Genomic DNA, 16,554 nt, shown 5'->3' with positions numbered 1-16,554 from the left:
TTGGGTACTGAAATTATATGTATTGTATGTTGTCATGTTTCCCAACAATAAACAAAGTAGTCCTAAAACTGCTTTTCTCATTCCTTTATGCCTTTCTGGAATGAAGCAACAATGATTAAATCAGTTCAAAGGCTTAGCAATCTCTGCACCACCAGCTCCCTTAAAAGGTGCATGTTCATTCTCCAAGAGATTACTGCTAATAAGAGGGCCGGTATTTATAGAAGATCCCCTCAGTGGATACCCCTAATCCTACCTCACCCCTTTTCATCCCTGCCCCATCCCGGTGCCTGGACCGCTCACTCTCTGCAGCCCCCAGCTTCAGCCTCATCCTCTCCCCACAGCCACTGAGGTAGAGACTTCTTGAATACGACTTTTTTTTTTTTTTTTTTTTTTTCCAGATTCTTTCAAAAGAAGGAAAGAAATTACTGGGCCTCTTCACTTGCCTGATGAGAGGGGAAAGAGATTGCTTGGACTATTACAGGGCATTTTCCATCTTTGCTGTTCTTCCTTGTTGTCCAATTTTCCTCCTTCTGCTTTCTTTGACCTGCAGCTAAGAAAAGCAAACAACAATGTCCACCAACGAGCGTTTCGACTGCCATTACTGCAAAGACTCCCTGCTGGGGAAGAAGTACATAATGAAAGAGGACACGCAGTACTGCACTAAGTGCTATGAGAACCTCTTCGCCAACTGCTGTGAGGGCTGCTCTTCACCAATTGGCTGTAACTGCAAGGTAAGGAAGCACCAGTGTTACCCTGAGAGTAATGTGTAAAATAGGAATGTATGTTATGCTTGTTTTTATCTAAAGGTGATTTCAGTCACATTTTGACCGCATAAAACATCAAGTCATTCCCTCTACTGGAGTTATTCTATCCATGCACATCCAAAATAAATATTTTACTTGAAGAATATCCACAAATGTAATAAATAATGTGCTAAACATCTCCAGGATTTGTCCTACAAGGATCGTCACTGGCATGAGCAGTGTTTCAAGTGTGGAAAGTGCAGCCGCTCTCTGGTAGAAAAGGCGTTTGCCGCCAAAGATGATTTGTTGCTCTGCACTGAATGCTACGCCAATGATTACTCCTCCAAGTGCACCACCTGCAAGAAAACCGTCATGCCGGGTATGTTGTGATGCTGATGACTACATTAATGACAATCAATCAATCAATCAATCAATCAATCAATCAGGTGAACAAGTGAATGAAGTGAAGATAATTATTTATTATGACAGATGATATGTGATAATCAAGTAACATCAAAAGGTCTTTGGCACTCACACTCCACAGGGAGATTTTGTAATTGAGGGGCATCGCCCTGAGCTGCAGCGAGATAAATCCCCCCATGGAATCCAGACACTGGTGGTGGTGGAGGCTGATGATTCTGCTGAGACTGACAGACTGATGAAAGGATGAAGCTGAAGATCTGCAAAGACTGGGTGGTGATGGGGAGGTGGAGGGGTTGTATAACAGCAGTATGAAAAACTAAGGCAGAGAAAGAGCATCATATTTAAAAAGACAGCAGCAAGATAATAGCCTGACAATGAAGATGTGCTGTTGTGCTATTGGATAGATGTGGTCAGCTGATGAGAACAGCTGATGTCTCAATTGACAGCCGCAGACAATGAGTGAATATGCATTATAGGAGAGCTACAGACCTAAGCATGCAAAAAAGTAGTCTCCCACACTGAACTTTCCCTAGAGCTTCATTTAGCTTAGCTTAGCACAAAGACTGCAGGAAACAGCTAGCTTAGCTTGGCAACAATGTTATGTTTTAAATCTGTGCAGAAACCAAAGTGTAAGAATGACACATGTACCAAGTGACTGTGAGCTGATTGGTTGGTTAAACCTCTGGTTAAATGCCATTAGTTTTTATTGCTATTTTCAGTTTATTTTTATGGTATTTTGGCAATTTGCAATTGCAAGTAAATGAAGGTTTGGTAGGAGATCCATAATGGTAATCCAATAAACTTAAAGGCGATGATGATAACGGTAATGAGTTTGACAAAAGACAAAGTGTTTTTAATAGTTGAAGTTGAAAGCTTGTTCTTGACCTTGAAACAGTAGCTTACAAAATAACATCACCTCAGGGTCCATTTATTAGCTTTTCTGGTTTTTCAGTGCAACTTCTTCCTTTCCCCAAATTCTTTCCAAGATTATTAAGATTGCATCACCCTCTCCCAACAGATCAAGCAGGCCTATTTTGGGCCGCAGTGTGTTTCTATCATAGAGGTACCATATGCTGACTAAGCTGCTCTCGTCCCCTGTGCCAGGTTCCCGCAAAATGGAATACAAGGGGAACAGCTGGCATGAGACCTGCTTCCTGTGCCACCGCTGCCAGCAACCAATAGGAACCAAGTCCTTCATCCCAAAAGACACCGGCTACTTCTGTGTGTCCTGCTTCGAGAAGCAGTTTGCCTACCAGTGCTGTGCTTGTAAGAAGGTAAGGTTACACCTGAGTGCTTTGTATGTATTGACCGCTGCAGCCCAGTAAATCCCCCTGACTCTTGTACTTTAATGTTAATTACACTGTGGCTGCATAGTAAAAGGATGCAGACCAGTAAAAATGTCACTGCGTGTTTTCTTTCACTCTCGCCCTGTCTGGCTTTGTGTTGCCTCAAGGCAATCACAACAGGTGGCGTGACATATCAAGACAAGCCCTGGCACCGTGAGTGTTTCCTATGCATCGGCTGCAGAAAGCAGCTGTCGGGTCAGCGCTTCACCTCCAGGGAGAACTACCCCTACTGCCTCGAATGCTTCAGCAACCTGTATGCAAAGAAGTGTGTGGGCTGCACCAAGCCCATCACCAGTGAGTCACTGGCTGTGCTCATGTTTTCATTCACTCTGACACCCCACATGCAGTTCCCCCGCTCATTTTTAAGGCCTTTATTTGCATTTGTGTAGGAACTGTCAGATAAACAAGGCGAAGAAGCATTAACCTATATATTATGTAAATACACAGATCTTTGTTTGATGTGTGCAGGTCTGGCAGGGGCCAAGTACATCTCCTTTGAGGAGCGCCAGTGGCACAGCGAGTGTTTCACCTGCATGCAGTGCTCCGTGTCCCTGGTGGGACGCGGCTTCCTCACCCAGCGAGACAACATCTTGTGCACTGACTGTAGCCGGGAGAAGTGACCTTTCCATGAAGGAGTCACAGTGACAAGAGCTCATATTCTGATATAGATACAGTATTGTGCAAGCATGAATATTTCTTCTTAACATGCACATAAACAAACTCTGAATGTCAAATTATTATTTTGGTGTTATATTAGTTCTCTCACACTGCCCACACACACACGGAAACTGTGATGTTTCCATAAAGATAAACATGTATCTTAAAAGTAAGGATGGCTTTTCTCCATTGTTAATGAATGTTTTCTTTTTGATGGAAATAATCACTATTTGCAGTCTCAAAACACATTTCTCTTTAATACAGATCTTACTTGTATTACACATATGTTTCTGCTGTAAGCTTAGCATACATTGGTTATGGTTTCCTATAAAAAAAAAGTACTCACACTGAGGAAACATGCATGATTTATGCTTCTCTCCTGTGAAATAGTTTATATGCTAAAAGTTGTTCCAATAAAGACCTTTCTGTATATATCATGCAGCTGAAATGGGCACCATTCTACCCCTGCTGTGGCTCATCCTAATATGTCTAATTCTGCTCCAACAATGCCATCCAGAGGAGGATTCTGCATATGTCAGCGTAACAAATATAGCTTTGATGGTAGGTTTGAAATCCAGATCATTTTACGACCATACCGTCCCCTCTCGGTCACCCTTTATGCAATCATTGCTGTAAAACAAACCTCTGGTGTGTTTCTGTTGCCTCTTGACCTCGTCGCACCCAGCACATTCACGTTGTAAACAAACAGAGGGACCATATATGGTGTGATCAGCAGGTCACTTGCTTTCCTACTTGTCCATTATCCACCGACCAAAGCCACCACATTGGTCCATCTACATGCCAAGAATACAAGTGGCCGTAACTGTGGGCTCCTCAAAATATCTGTCGTCTTTACCATACCTATTGTTTTGATACTTGTAAAAGTTGGTTTTCTTGGTGAGGGCTGCTGGAGTTGTGCAAGTGTCCTCACATGGCAGGATAAGTGGCGTAAAATGCTGACATAGATTTCCTGTCAGGACATAGTCACATGGGGAGGTGAAACCACTTTACACTGTAAACTTGTGGAGGAATTAAAGAGGAAGGGAGAACAGCAGAGAGGTAGGGACGTCTTATTTTACAGATCTGTAGCTTTGGTCGAGGCAGATATTCACTGTTTTTTACCCTGAAAAAATCTAACCTCATTAAATTCTCTGCAATGGCTTTTAGAGCATTTACACAAACACATGTCTATGAAAAGCTAGCTGCCCCAAAAGATAAGGACAGATCTGGTATCCAGTGCCTCGAGTGCTATGACCGAAATGTGTATATAGGGACCAAAGATGCAACAGTCCAGCATCTCATCCTTCCCAGTGCCACAAATGGAGACCTGAGTGCTGGCCAGAGCAAAACCAGAGAAGGTAGGGCAAGAAAACTAGGCTCAAGCAACCAAGTAGCTCAACTGAGGGCAGTCCCACTTTTCAACCATCTGCTGGTCCTGTGGGACCGGAGCGTTACTGCCCTCAACATGTTCTCCTTAGAGCCCATTCAAGCTCTGAAGAAGATCCAGCATGTGTCTTTGTTTGAGGTGTGCGACTCACTGCTCGCAGCCCAGACGGCATGTGTGCATATGGTGACTTCCTCCAGCCGCAGGAAAGTGATCCGGATCCACGTGGTGGGAGTGGACAGGTGGGAGGTTGTAAAGGAAGTCCCTCTGCTCCAGGACCCTGTGGCCTTGGCAGTGGATGGTGCCAGTCTGTGTGTAGCTACCAGCGACAGGTATCTCCTCTGTGATATTCAGACTGGGAGTAGTGAGGAGCTTTTTCCTCACAACCACAGCAGGCAGCGAGTCATTGTTTGCTCAGTGGGACAAGGGGAATTCCTCCTGAACGGGCCTGAATCTTTAGGTAAGAGCTGCCAAAATGTTAATGGTACATGTGCTTCACGCTGTCAAGCTCAGACCTCTCCATGTGTCATTATCTGTTACTTTTTCAAAGCAGCTATATAGTTAAACACCTCATATCATGCCCCCATGTATCCATCTGGAGAATAGAAGTTTTTCCAAGATATAATTTCTCCATCCTCCTCCCTCAGGCATGTTTGTGATGAAGACAGGGATATGCCAGCGCCCTCCCCTGCAGTGGCCTCAGGAGGTGGTGGCAGCCGGAGTTTGTTTCCCTTATATCCTAACCCTGCAGCCCCAAGTGCTGTCTGTCTACAGCATGGTAGATCAGCAGTACAAACAGAGTGTGAGTCTCAGCGGAGCCAAGGGTCTGCTCTCCACATCAGGTAGACCAGGCAACATCAATTCATCACCTAATCCTGGCAGATTGCAGACCGAAGGCTGTCAAATTGCGGTTTTGTTTAAAAAGACGTAGCTGTGTCTGTCTCAGTTTGCACTGATTCAGTCAATCATTCTTGCGCCTACTGTTCCTACACACTGAGTGTTTCTGAAAACCAAAAACAAATCTCCCTTCAGATGGCGTGTTAGTGTTCACAGAAAGAGACATTTTCAGCCTGCGTCTGGTGCCATTTGAAGAGCAGATCCAGACACTTGTGAGGCATGAGAGGGTCGAGGAGGCCTTATTGCTGCTGGATGGAGTTCAAGACCGTCGTCCACTTGACTCATACAAGGTGATAGATAGGCAGCAGCAGGACGCAAACATATCTCTGCTTGAAAGCTAAAAGATATATTCTTGTCAAGGGTTACAAAACTATATTTGTGAGATGCACTTATAGTATTTCTCCTTTCCCTCTTTCACTTTAATCACGTAAGGAGAATAAATAAACAACTTGCCCAACCATTCTGCCTTCAAAGGCAGAATACAGTAAATACGGATTTGGACAAAATCGACCTAAAACCAGAATCGGACTTTTCTGACAGCAGTTTTACCACATACAATATTATAGAAATAAATGTGCAATTAAAAAAACAGCATGTAAAATATGCAGGAACATAGATTAGTCATAGCAGATCTATCTCACAGTGCTACCATGTTCACCATCTTAGGTTAGCATGCTAGCATGCTAACATTTTGCAAGTACTGCTGAGGATGATGGAAAGTTGTTAGTTTTACAGCGATTTGATCATGAACTTAAGTATCAGACAAATAAAAAGTACAAAAGTGATTACAGTTCATCCTGAGGGGACGTGAATGGCTGTCCCAAATTTCAAGGCAATCCAATAGTCAGCTTGCAGTGGTGCTAATGGGAAAAAGTCACAGGATTGCCAAAGTCACTATCAATAAATATATTTCATGGCATAAATGAAAACTAGATTCTCACCCAAGTCAGTAGGATTCAGAGCATCCAGGAGTCTTGAGATTTTTCATTCTGGATCACAGTGCTGTACTAAGTGATGCTGCCTTCCCTAGAGCGCAGCTTGCTAAAAACCACACCCAGATTGCACTCCACAGCTAGCATTGGCTTTTTCCTCTGATTGAAAATCAATTTTAATCCTTCAGCATCTGAGCATTGAGTTTGTTGTACCACACTAATAAGGAAGTGGCTGAAACATAATGGACAACAAAGTAGCATAGATAAACTGGTCTTGCTAAAAGCTAATTAGCGTTGTGCCCTTTAGATGGTCCAGACATAGAGAACAGTTTGACAAGCACTGTTTCTGTTTTGGTGGAATATCCATCCCCAAAAAAAGCTTTAAAAACTCTGGTTTTACAGCTTACATAGCTGTAACACACTCAAACCTCAAGCCTTCTTTCTTAACTTTACTTTTTCAGCACTCACTGTAAGGCAGCATTCAGTGCTGCTATAATTTCACCCTATCATAGTTTCACACACACCACTGATGTGTTTATAATATGCATCCATTAAAGCCCAGCTGGCATTGCATCGTAGTGTTTCAATTTAACATTTCATCACTGTAGAACAGACTGAAGCAGCATGTCAAGGCATAGACTGACTACTGTTGTGAGCTGCTATTATAGGTGCATGCCAGTTGAATGAATGCAACTACTGAAAGCAGCTGTTATTGTAATCTGTGCCATATCTCAGGTCACAGGTTAGCAGGGAGCATGTCAGAATTAACAGACTGATATGAGTCTTTCCTTATAATCCATCTGCTTTTGGGCTGTCTTAGTCTAACATATTGCCCTCGAAATTTGAGGATCATCACAGTCTTCTGCCTCAATGATTTCAGCTGACATATTGGTGATTTAGATACGGTCATGCAACGTGTGCCTGGTTTTAAAAGAGCTTTTTTTTTTTTTTGACCAACAGGAACTGCAAAAGGCCATCACTTGCTTGGCTGGATTTTCTCATTTTTACCAGCAGGGTTTTTACGAGGCCAGAGATCTATTCATGTGAGAGTAAAACCCCTTCACGACACTCCAAACTGTCCAGTAATATGTGAATTTAGTGAAAAGTGGTTCTTTTCTGCTGAATTCTACACTAAAGTCTAACACAAATCAATACTCATTACCCACTTGAACAGTAAAGGTGAGATGGACCCCAGAGAAATCATCCGTCTCTACCCTGACATGCAGTCGTGTCTCAGCGAAGACTTTCAGTCCCAGCTTGATCAAGGGAACAAGGGCTGGGATCTCCAGGTGCTCTGGCAAGAGGACAGAAACACATTTCATCATTACCTGGGCTTCCTGGGAGATTTTCTCAGAGCAGTCAGGGAGATGGAGCAAGGCCTTAAGTGCATTAAGGAGGTGGACTGCGCCCTCCTGAGGCTGTATGTAGAACTGGGAGACACTGAAAATCTGCAGCAGCTTGTGGCATTTCCCAATGAGTGCAGTTTGGACCACTGTGTTCCTGTTTTGGAGCAACACAACAGGTGAAAATGAATAATTATTTGTTGGATGGGTGATTTGTTATAATCCCTACTTAGAGCACAAATATGGTTTGTTTTTGTGTTGAGTGACAAATTGTTCTTGAGGCCTCAATTCAGTGTTTGAGGCATTTTGTCAAATTTGCACAGTTTTTCTGATTTTCTGATGAACTCTTTTTGTTTTCAGGTTTTTTGCTTTAGGCTCCCTCTATCAAAGCCATGGAAATGACACTGATGCAATTAAGGTGTCGTTTCCCAAAACTCCACACATTTTAGGAATATACTTTAGGTGTACAAGACGTGTGTTTGAGCCTGTCGTTTTCTTCCAGACTTGGGTGAAAATTGCAGATGGCATCCACAAAGATCCCTCTTGCTCGGATGTGTACGGCCACATAGTGTGCACTCTGAGTCACCTGCGAGACAGAGATGCTGTGTGGGAATTTGCAGACTGGACTCTGCAAAGAAACCAGGAGGTGCCTTTTTCATTTTTCATGCTCTCAGTTGAAACTACAGAGGGCAGAGTTGCACAACACAACTGTGTGTTACAGACAGAAATGCACAACAAAATACCACCCACTATATTTACTAAAACGTACTTAGAAGATAATTATTGGTAATCAAATGGCCAATAACAGTTTTCCTTTATTTGAAAAAGGTAGGTGTGGAGATTTTCAGCAGGCGTCCACCAGATGATCCAATTGAGACCCAAGATGTCCTTGCTCTCTTGGAGAAGTATCCACTGGCAATGCTTTTGTATCTTGAGTTCTTAATCCATGGTTTGAACAGTGCGGTAGGTACTGCAGCAGCTAGCTAATCTAATAACCTGACTCCTTTATTAAATTCAATGAGACATGATTTGTGTAATCTGCTCCCAGGACGAGCGACATCACAACCGTCTGGCCCTGGCATATGTTACTCAGATGCTGCAAGAGGAAGGGGAAGCAGATTTGAGGAAGACCAGAGGGAAGTTGCAGCAGCAGCTATGGGAATCCAACTTCTATGACGTCTCCACTGTGTATGGTGTGTGGATGCCGTGTGAGAAAATACATTGCTCCTGAATTATTATTAAATCACAAGTCATGTTTTATTCCCATCACAGAGAGAGTCAAGTCAACAACCCTGCACACAGAGAAAGCCATTCTCCTAGGTAGGACCGGTGATTACTCTCAGGCACTGCAGGTGCTTGTCCACCAGGAGCGAGACCCCCAGGCTGCAGAGGCCTTCTGCTGCAGGGCTGCCCAGGGTCGAGACTCACAGTTCAGACAGACCCTGCTGCTCACCTTGCTCCAAATCTACCTGAGCTCAGAGGATCTCACCAGTGCTGCTGTGGATCTGCTCAATAACAACCCTCAGGTCTTTGCAGCAGACACGGTCATCCAGCTCCTGCCTCACTCCTGGTCTGTTCAGCTGGTCTCCCAGTTTTTAGTTGGATCCCTCAGAGAAACCTTTCACCAGAGGCGGATGGCAAGGCTGCAAAAGGCATTGAGCCAGGTGGAGCTATTGCGGCACAAGGCCATTTGGGTGAGTTTAATGACATATTTCACATTTTTATTTTGCTCCAGTGAACATTATGTGTTTTCTTATTTCCTTTTTTTCCCTGAACTTTTTTTTCACTCTCTCCTCTGCAGATGCAGGCCTCAAAAACAAAGTTCAGTGTGGATAAGGGGCAGAAGTGTAAGGTTTGTCAGAGAGCCCTTGCTGAGCCACAGTTTGCCTGCAGTCTCCATGGTGAGCTGATGCACACAAGCTGCACTGGTTTCTCATCATCATAAAGACACAGCTAGACCAATCTGTTGTCTGTTTATGCAAATATGTGCATCCCTGCACTCTTGACAATCACATTCATTTCCAGCCGGATAAGTGTCTGCTTCCCACCCGATAATTTTTCTAGATGAGACTGTGTCATGCAGACAGGCTCTGTACAAGGATTCAATTCATGGACCTTGGACTTGACACTTTCCTTAATTAGAAAAAAAAATAAATACATTGTGTAAATAACTGGTTGCAAAGTACAAAAAAGCAAGCAGTGCATTTTTTCAGGGCAGCATGTCTGAGCCATTTCCTACAGACACTGCAGACAGCAATAGCTATAAAGTGAATTGTGGAGGACACTCAGTGGCATATATTCACTGATCAGACAGTGGTGTTTTACATGGAAACCATCTGTGGTCAACCTGAAGACCAGAGGGAATTTGTCCATCATCCAGAGCTGTATATATGTATCCCCACCATCATGGTTTCCACTGACTGTGTATATTTGTCTGCATAGAGCTGGAAATAGAAAGTCAACAATGCAGAGGCTGCACGTGACAGACTGTTTCATTCAACCCGTGCATTAATGTACATTTACAACCGGGGGAGAAAAAAAAAATCACAATTACAGGTTTAAAAATGAAAAAAAAAAACAGGTCGAGGAGGTGCAGCTTTGGGTCATTTCTGATAATTTTACAAGCCACCAAGCAGACATGTCTGTGCTGTGTATGGAACATGAAATCAGAGGCAATTTTTACCAGCATCATCCCTATATCATTAGGGAACATGACAGACATGAGCTCCAAATAATAACACACAAACTCCAGTGTCCACATGTGCATTATGGAAATCTTGTAAATAAACTTAAGTACATATCATTAAGTTAAATGACACTCCAGATGAATTTGTCTATTTTTGTTGCAATTTAGTCATTAAGGCTAACCATAACTGAGAGTTTATCCTGATGCATTTCTGGACAGGACATAAGGAGACGCCTAAGTAAGTTTTGGCCTGGAGTGAGTGACTAATTGTAATGTAGATAAATAGTGAATTATGAGCATGTTCGAAGGGATTATGTCTTTGTGATGCCCATGCCAAGATCTCTTCAATTTTTCTCCCCTAATGAGGTTTTTGTGGGAGTTTTTCATTGTTCTCACTGAGAGTTGAGTTGTATCCATGTAATGTTTCATATTGTGGGTGCTATGAAGCTTTTTGAGAGTCTAACTGGGATTAAGGGCTACAAAAATACACTTGACTTAAGCTTTGACTTGAAATTTCTCACTTTGAGAGTTTAAATTTAACCTCTGACTCATATAAATAAACTGATTCATATCCCTGAAAACCCGGGAAAACCACGTTCCTGGCTTTTTCTCTTTTATGTGGTTGCAGGAAAATTGCCACATCCACTCCTCCTTATTGGCTCCTTGTAATTTTGATAATCTATGCATTTAATTTGAATCTAACGTTCGGTCATTGTAAGCCCTCCTGGATAAACTGCTGAAAGGTATCAGTGCAGAGAAAATCACAAAGCGTCAACTTCTTTCTTACTTCTTTTGAGACGTGAAGGAGCCACTCAGTTTATATGGACTGACTGAGGGCTGCCACTCTGTGACTGGCTGAGCTTTGGGCCGTGCCTGATGACCAGTGACCACTGGGTGGACCCAGGGATGGGATTTATGTCCACTCCTTTCCCTTCTCACGGACATCCTCTGGGAGTATTAGGTTGTTTTGAACACCTGCGGTTAGGCAGGCCAGAAGTAACCAGAAGCTAAAAATATACACACACAAATACAAGCACACCTTCTTCTACCTAAATTAAGACTCCTGAAGGCCTTTTGCATTTATGCACCCCTCTCACTGTAATGCAGAAGCTGATATGAGAAGTTCCTGGTCATGTCAATGTAATGCTCTTGCAAACAGTGTATGAGTAGGCGGGGGCTCTGGATCTCTGCAGGGTGCTGCAGGGTGCCGGCCAGATGGACATTTCACACATGAGGGGAGTGGACTGGATGCAAAAAGGGACTGTTTTGGAGCAAAGTATGGCGGGGTATCCAGACATTGGTCTCCCATTATAAATATCCATGCTGCCACAAGCTCAGTAAGGAGGGAAAACAAGAACATTTTCTCCTTGTGCTTTTCTAAATTTAAGAAAAAAATGTTGGCTGTCTTAACTGAAGGATGTAATTGTAAACATAGGATTGTTTTCTATAGACTAGAGACAAAAAAATCAGCAGCCCTCCAAAATCCCAATTAGTCATTTTCTTGACTTTTATTGACTTTTTTAACAGACTGTTCATATGAGAGCTAAAAGGGAATTAGACCTGTCTGGAGTCTATTTGATCTTAAATAATGTCACTGTGAAGAATCACATAACGTACATTATTTCATTACAGTATGGAAATGAATTTTTGGCAAACAAAAAGGACATATGTTTGCTCATTTTTAACACATTATAACATGTGAAAACTTGAACTTTCTCCCTATTTGATTTAATAATTGTATAATTTAATAATTTAATAATTTCTGTGATCAAATGTGCAGGCTCAGTTTGTGGCAAAGTGTAAATTCAATACTATTCTATATATTGGGTTTTAATATTAACACAGTAGTTAGAATGTCCAGCTTTAATATATTAAGTCAATTATTTGTTTAACATAATAAAATACATGATATATATATATATATATATATATATATATATATATATATATATATATATATATATATATATATATATATATATATTTTCCATATATTTGGCACCAACTATACAAAAAGACCATGAGTCAAATGTTGCCTCAGGATTATGAAAATTGCTGCAGGTACCTCACTAAATAAAGCTTATGGGAAAAAAAGGATTACACAATGCTTCTGTGTGCATCATGCATCATATTTATAGTCAAAGCCACAAATTGCTGTATCATGTCCCTTATGACGCATTTTTCAGTCTCTTAGTGGTTGCAGAGTGACAAGGAGAATCTTAATTTGCAACCCTTTTGGTAGCAATAATGGTAAGGTAGCAGAAAACCTAAACGATTTAACTTAAATTCCCACTTTCTCCAGCAACGCTAATTCTATAGATATACAGAACAAGTATGGGAAGAAATAGATGAAGAGGATGATCAAAACAGATCTTTTTTTAACTCTAAGGCTCTCATTTTCATGGCTTGCTACCTTGGGGTTTGGCAGAATGCCACTGGGAAAAATGTATAGGGTGGCCCACTGGAGACAGAGATGGCTGAGACAGCGGCCACAGACTCCCACCCTGCCCTGCAGCTTGAAGGCATGGGTGACATACGTCGTACTGTATGGTATAGCAACCCAATGCAACCCTGCAGAGAGTCAAACCATGGCTACAAGGATGATATTGTTGGTTGCTGGCCTCTTTCAGTGCTCAAAACTGTTTTCTTGACTGGATATCTTGAGGAAAATAAAGTACATTTAATTTTTTGCTGCCACTTTCAGAATAGTTATCCTGACTGCAAAAATATAATTTCCAGATAATTAGTTTACCTGGAAAAGTAAATTATATTATTACAAATATGGGCATAGTGCATAGAGGCTGTACGCAAATAACAAGGGAGAGGGGTCATAATTTTTATTTTTCTTTCAGGTAGCGTTGTCAGTTTTTTGGGAGAATGGGAGAGCGTTTTGTCTTCTTTCCCCATATTCAGATCTTAATTTAGCCTCCCCCTGTGGCATTTATTCTAAAAAAAAAGAGGTAAAAACAGTTATATATAAATAATGGCTCTCACGTGCACCTCAATGTGGCTGACAGTTATTTACATGCATGCACAACCAATGTGACTGGCAGTGCATGCATGTTGTCAGTGCATGGCCGCATTGAAATCCTTGAACCCATTTGAACTCCTATACTTTATGGTCTATTCTTCCACCGTTAACCAAGACATTTATTTATATTCACATATGGGAAGACAGCCTGTGACACCTCACATGAAAAGTTCAACACTTTGAGACTAACTCTTATTTGCTTTCTTGCGTGGTTTTAGGTGAGAAGATCAATGACACCCTCATGTCTGTACAGTAAATATGAAGCTGCCCTGAAACAGCTAGCTAACACAGCTTAGCATTAGTACTTGAAACAGGGAAAAGAGCTTAGCTCTGTCCAAAAGTAACAAAATCCACCTTCCAGCACCTCTAAAGCTCACTGATTAACACGTTTTATCTCATTTGTCTAATTTGTACAAAAATCAAAGTGTAAAAAATGTCTTTGTATGAATCGCACAGCTCGACGTGTCAATACACTCAACATGCTAACTAATTAGCATGTTTTCCCAAAATGTCAGGATCATGCAATGATATCTCATCCTGCTACTAGCAAGGAATGTGAGATCAACCTCAGGAAGTGGTCTCTGATAGGGTTAACAAAAAAAGTTACACATTAGGCTCAGCCCCCTCCTCACACCAGTGCTTTCATAAAGTACCTCAGAGCTTCCAGTTTTCAATAAACTAGCCAGAAATCTCACAGAAATATCAAACAGATGCACACAGAAACTTCACTTCTTTCCCCAACCTGAAGTCAGCCATAAACAAATATATTCCTAAAAAACTTCAGTGGCGTTCACTTAATGTCCTGCACTGTGTACAACTAATGACTCGATTTTGGATGAAGAATGAGAGCCCGTTTTTGGAAAGTCTTTCTGGCAGCCTCATGTGTTTACGCTGCTCTTTTCTAATGAGTACATTTCAGGTGGGGACTTAAGTACTTGGCCCAAGGGGTCTGGCTGTGGCCGTCCACCTGGGTTTTTTTCAATCTGAAGGCTTGCGTCTCAATTCCAGGTCTAGCACCTTTCATCTCTGGACCATTTGGGTTTCTGGGAACAGAAACAAACAGACCTGCTGAGTAATCTAAAAGTTGGGTGGAAACTGCAATCTGGCACTGTAATTGTTTTGTTATTCGGCACCCATTCATACAAATAAACTTCATTATCCATATGGTGACTGGTTTTTAATGGCAAAACATGCCAGAAAACAAATAAGATCATGTCACCTTATGCTTGGACTTAATTTCATACAGCTCAGTGTAAACATATGAATGAATCTTAGTCAGACCAAATTTAGATTTCTACTCTTGTACATCTTATTTCAGAACATCCTGGTGCTGGCATTCAAAGATGGCTATTTGGCAAGCTGCAGGTGATGAATATAGTACCACAAAAATGGCTTGGTGGTCTGTGTCGTGTGAAACAAACATAATTAAAGCTCTGACAACAGGAACGTGTGTTCTGCACCGCAAGGTCCCCGCTAGCTTCTGAGCTTTATCTGTAAGACTGCGCCTCATGTGGTGTTTGACATGACTGATTACAGAGCATGTGTCACATTAAGTTTCTGTTACTGTACCCTGGGAAAGTTGAGAACGCAGGATCATGCATAATTAGACATTTTGCACCAATCCTGCCCACATATGAACACACCCTTAACCACAACAGATAGGCCAGGGAGTTAAAAGTGTCCCAGCGCCCCCTGATATCAACCGCTGGAGTCAAAAACGCCCTACCTCTGCTATCTAGGACTAAACTTACTGTAACCCACACAATAAAGGCCCAAGGGGAGCATGAAAGCCAATACTAACCCCAAAAGGCCTCATTCAGTCTTCAAGCTGAAATGACTGCAGTAAGAATCTAAGTAATCTATATTTTAGAGCAGAAAAAGTCCCATGAGTTGTCATAAACTTATATATAGCAATCAAAGCTCCAATCAGCTCCGACAAATTAGAGGTATATTGTGTTTTAGCATAGAATTACAATTCTATTTCTACAGATCGAACATCTCTGTAAGCATCATACGAAGGACATCTCAAGGCTTTCATTAAGTCTTTCATGAGCCATAACCACCACCGAGCGCAGAAGAATAGACCAATTCTCAGCTGGCGTGAAGCTGCACGACATCTCTGCACTTTGTGGTTGTATGCATCAACAGATACCCATACTTCAGGGTATTTCAAGAGTGCCTAAGCATGTCTTTGCATCTAAAAAAATGCAAAGAACAATTCCCAAAGAGGACAAGATGTTCCCTGACCAAAAAGTACACAAGGAAAGTTAATATTTGCCATGAAATTAAATGAAATTGGGTCATATGTTGGTTCATTTCCACTGTGTGTTAGAAAGACCTCTGCTTGATGCTAGCAGCTCAAGGCTACATTAGCCACTACTAGCATAACACAGCAGAAACTCTGAACTGTCAATGGTCAAAGGGCATTGCGGGTAATGTAGGCACCAGATTTTGACAAGGAAGAAGAGTGCATGGAGTAAGATATATGATATATACTTATCAGTTTAAAAGTTTACCAATCAAGCTTTATCTTCTGACCCCTAACCCTCTATGCTGGCAACCAATGGACTAAACTACTTATGTGTACATAAAGTCCATCTTAGCCAGCTACAACAGTAAAATGCTTCTTACACACTGATGATACTTTTACTTCTTGCACTACACAAGTAAGGTTTTGAATGCAAGGCTTTTTACTGGTATTTGCGCTTATTTAAATAAAAGATGCTGTTTGGTCCTGCCTGCCACTGAGACACCTATCTATGATGGATTACTTGTTGGGTGATGTATTCACTCAGCTTTCAGCATGTGCTCAAACCCTGTGGGTCCAGATTCAGCAGTAAATCAAAGACTAGTCATCATTGTGGTGACAGCACAGTGAATCACAGCGTCCTAAATAAAGCTTTCAAGCTTTCCATTGTCTAAACACCAAAACCAACTTCAAGCTCTTTAACATAACATTGTGTATGCTTAACATGTTGCTTAATGAAGCAACAAAACCATGGTAACAGCCACTATTATATGGAAGAGTAAACCAGAGTCAGTGTGTTCTTTAGGCCCATAAAAAGGAGATGCAGTGTATTTGCTGTCAGTTCCAATCCTACTTTAAATGTTC

General features: G+C 41.7%; 2 protein-coding genes across 3 annotated transcripts; both read left to right on the top strand.

Moving 5' to 3' along the window:
• Window positions 1-257: 257 nt before the first annotated feature.
• Window positions 258-3,620, top strand: fhl5 (four and a half LIM domains 5). Of its 2 annotated transcripts, XM_076748784.1 has the most exons (6): window positions 258-349; window positions 551-731; window positions 948-1,122; window positions 2,271-2,440; window positions 2,620-2,806; window positions 2,981-3,620. In XM_076748784.1, exons 2-6 carry the CDS (start codon window positions 570-572, stop codon window positions 3,130-3,132), a joined length of 846 nt encoding a protein of 281 aa, XP_076604899.1. In that variant the 5' UTR covers window positions 258-349; window positions 551-569; the 3' UTR covers window positions 3,133-3,620. The 2 variants fall into 2 exon arrangements, with proteins under 2 accessions (XP_076604899.1, XP_076604898.1); XM_076748783.1 differs by lacking the exon at window positions 258-349 and having other exon boundaries at window positions 436-731.
• A 606-nt stretch (window positions 3,621-4,226) lies between these two features.
• On the top strand, window positions 4,227-11,079 carry LOC143331302 (transforming growth factor-beta receptor-associated protein 1). The gene is made up of 11 exons (XM_076748028.1): window positions 4,227-5,013; window positions 5,201-5,395; window positions 5,586-5,740; window positions 7,343-7,425; window positions 7,557-7,904; window positions 8,086-8,143; window positions 8,228-8,371; window positions 8,554-8,688; window positions 8,774-8,918; window positions 8,998-9,419; window positions 9,527-11,079. The coding sequence occupies exons 1-11, from the start codon at window positions 4,326-4,328 to the stop codon at window positions 9,668-9,670; spliced, it is 2,517 nt and encodes an 838-aa protein (XP_076604143.1). The 5' UTR covers window positions 4,227-4,325; the 3' UTR covers window positions 9,671-11,079.
• Window positions 11,080-16,554: the final 5,475 nt, after the last annotated feature.

This window comes from Chaetodon auriga, chromosome 14 (genome assembly GCF_051107435.1).
Source record: "Chaetodon auriga isolate fChaAug3 chromosome 14, fChaAug3.hap1, whole genome shotgun sequence".
NCBI lineage: Eukaryota > Metazoa > Chordata > Actinopteri > Chaetodontiformes > Chaetodontidae > Chaetodon > Chaetodon auriga.
Note: the sequence above shows the minus strand (reverse complement) of the source record. Positions and strands in the feature narration are given on the sequence as shown.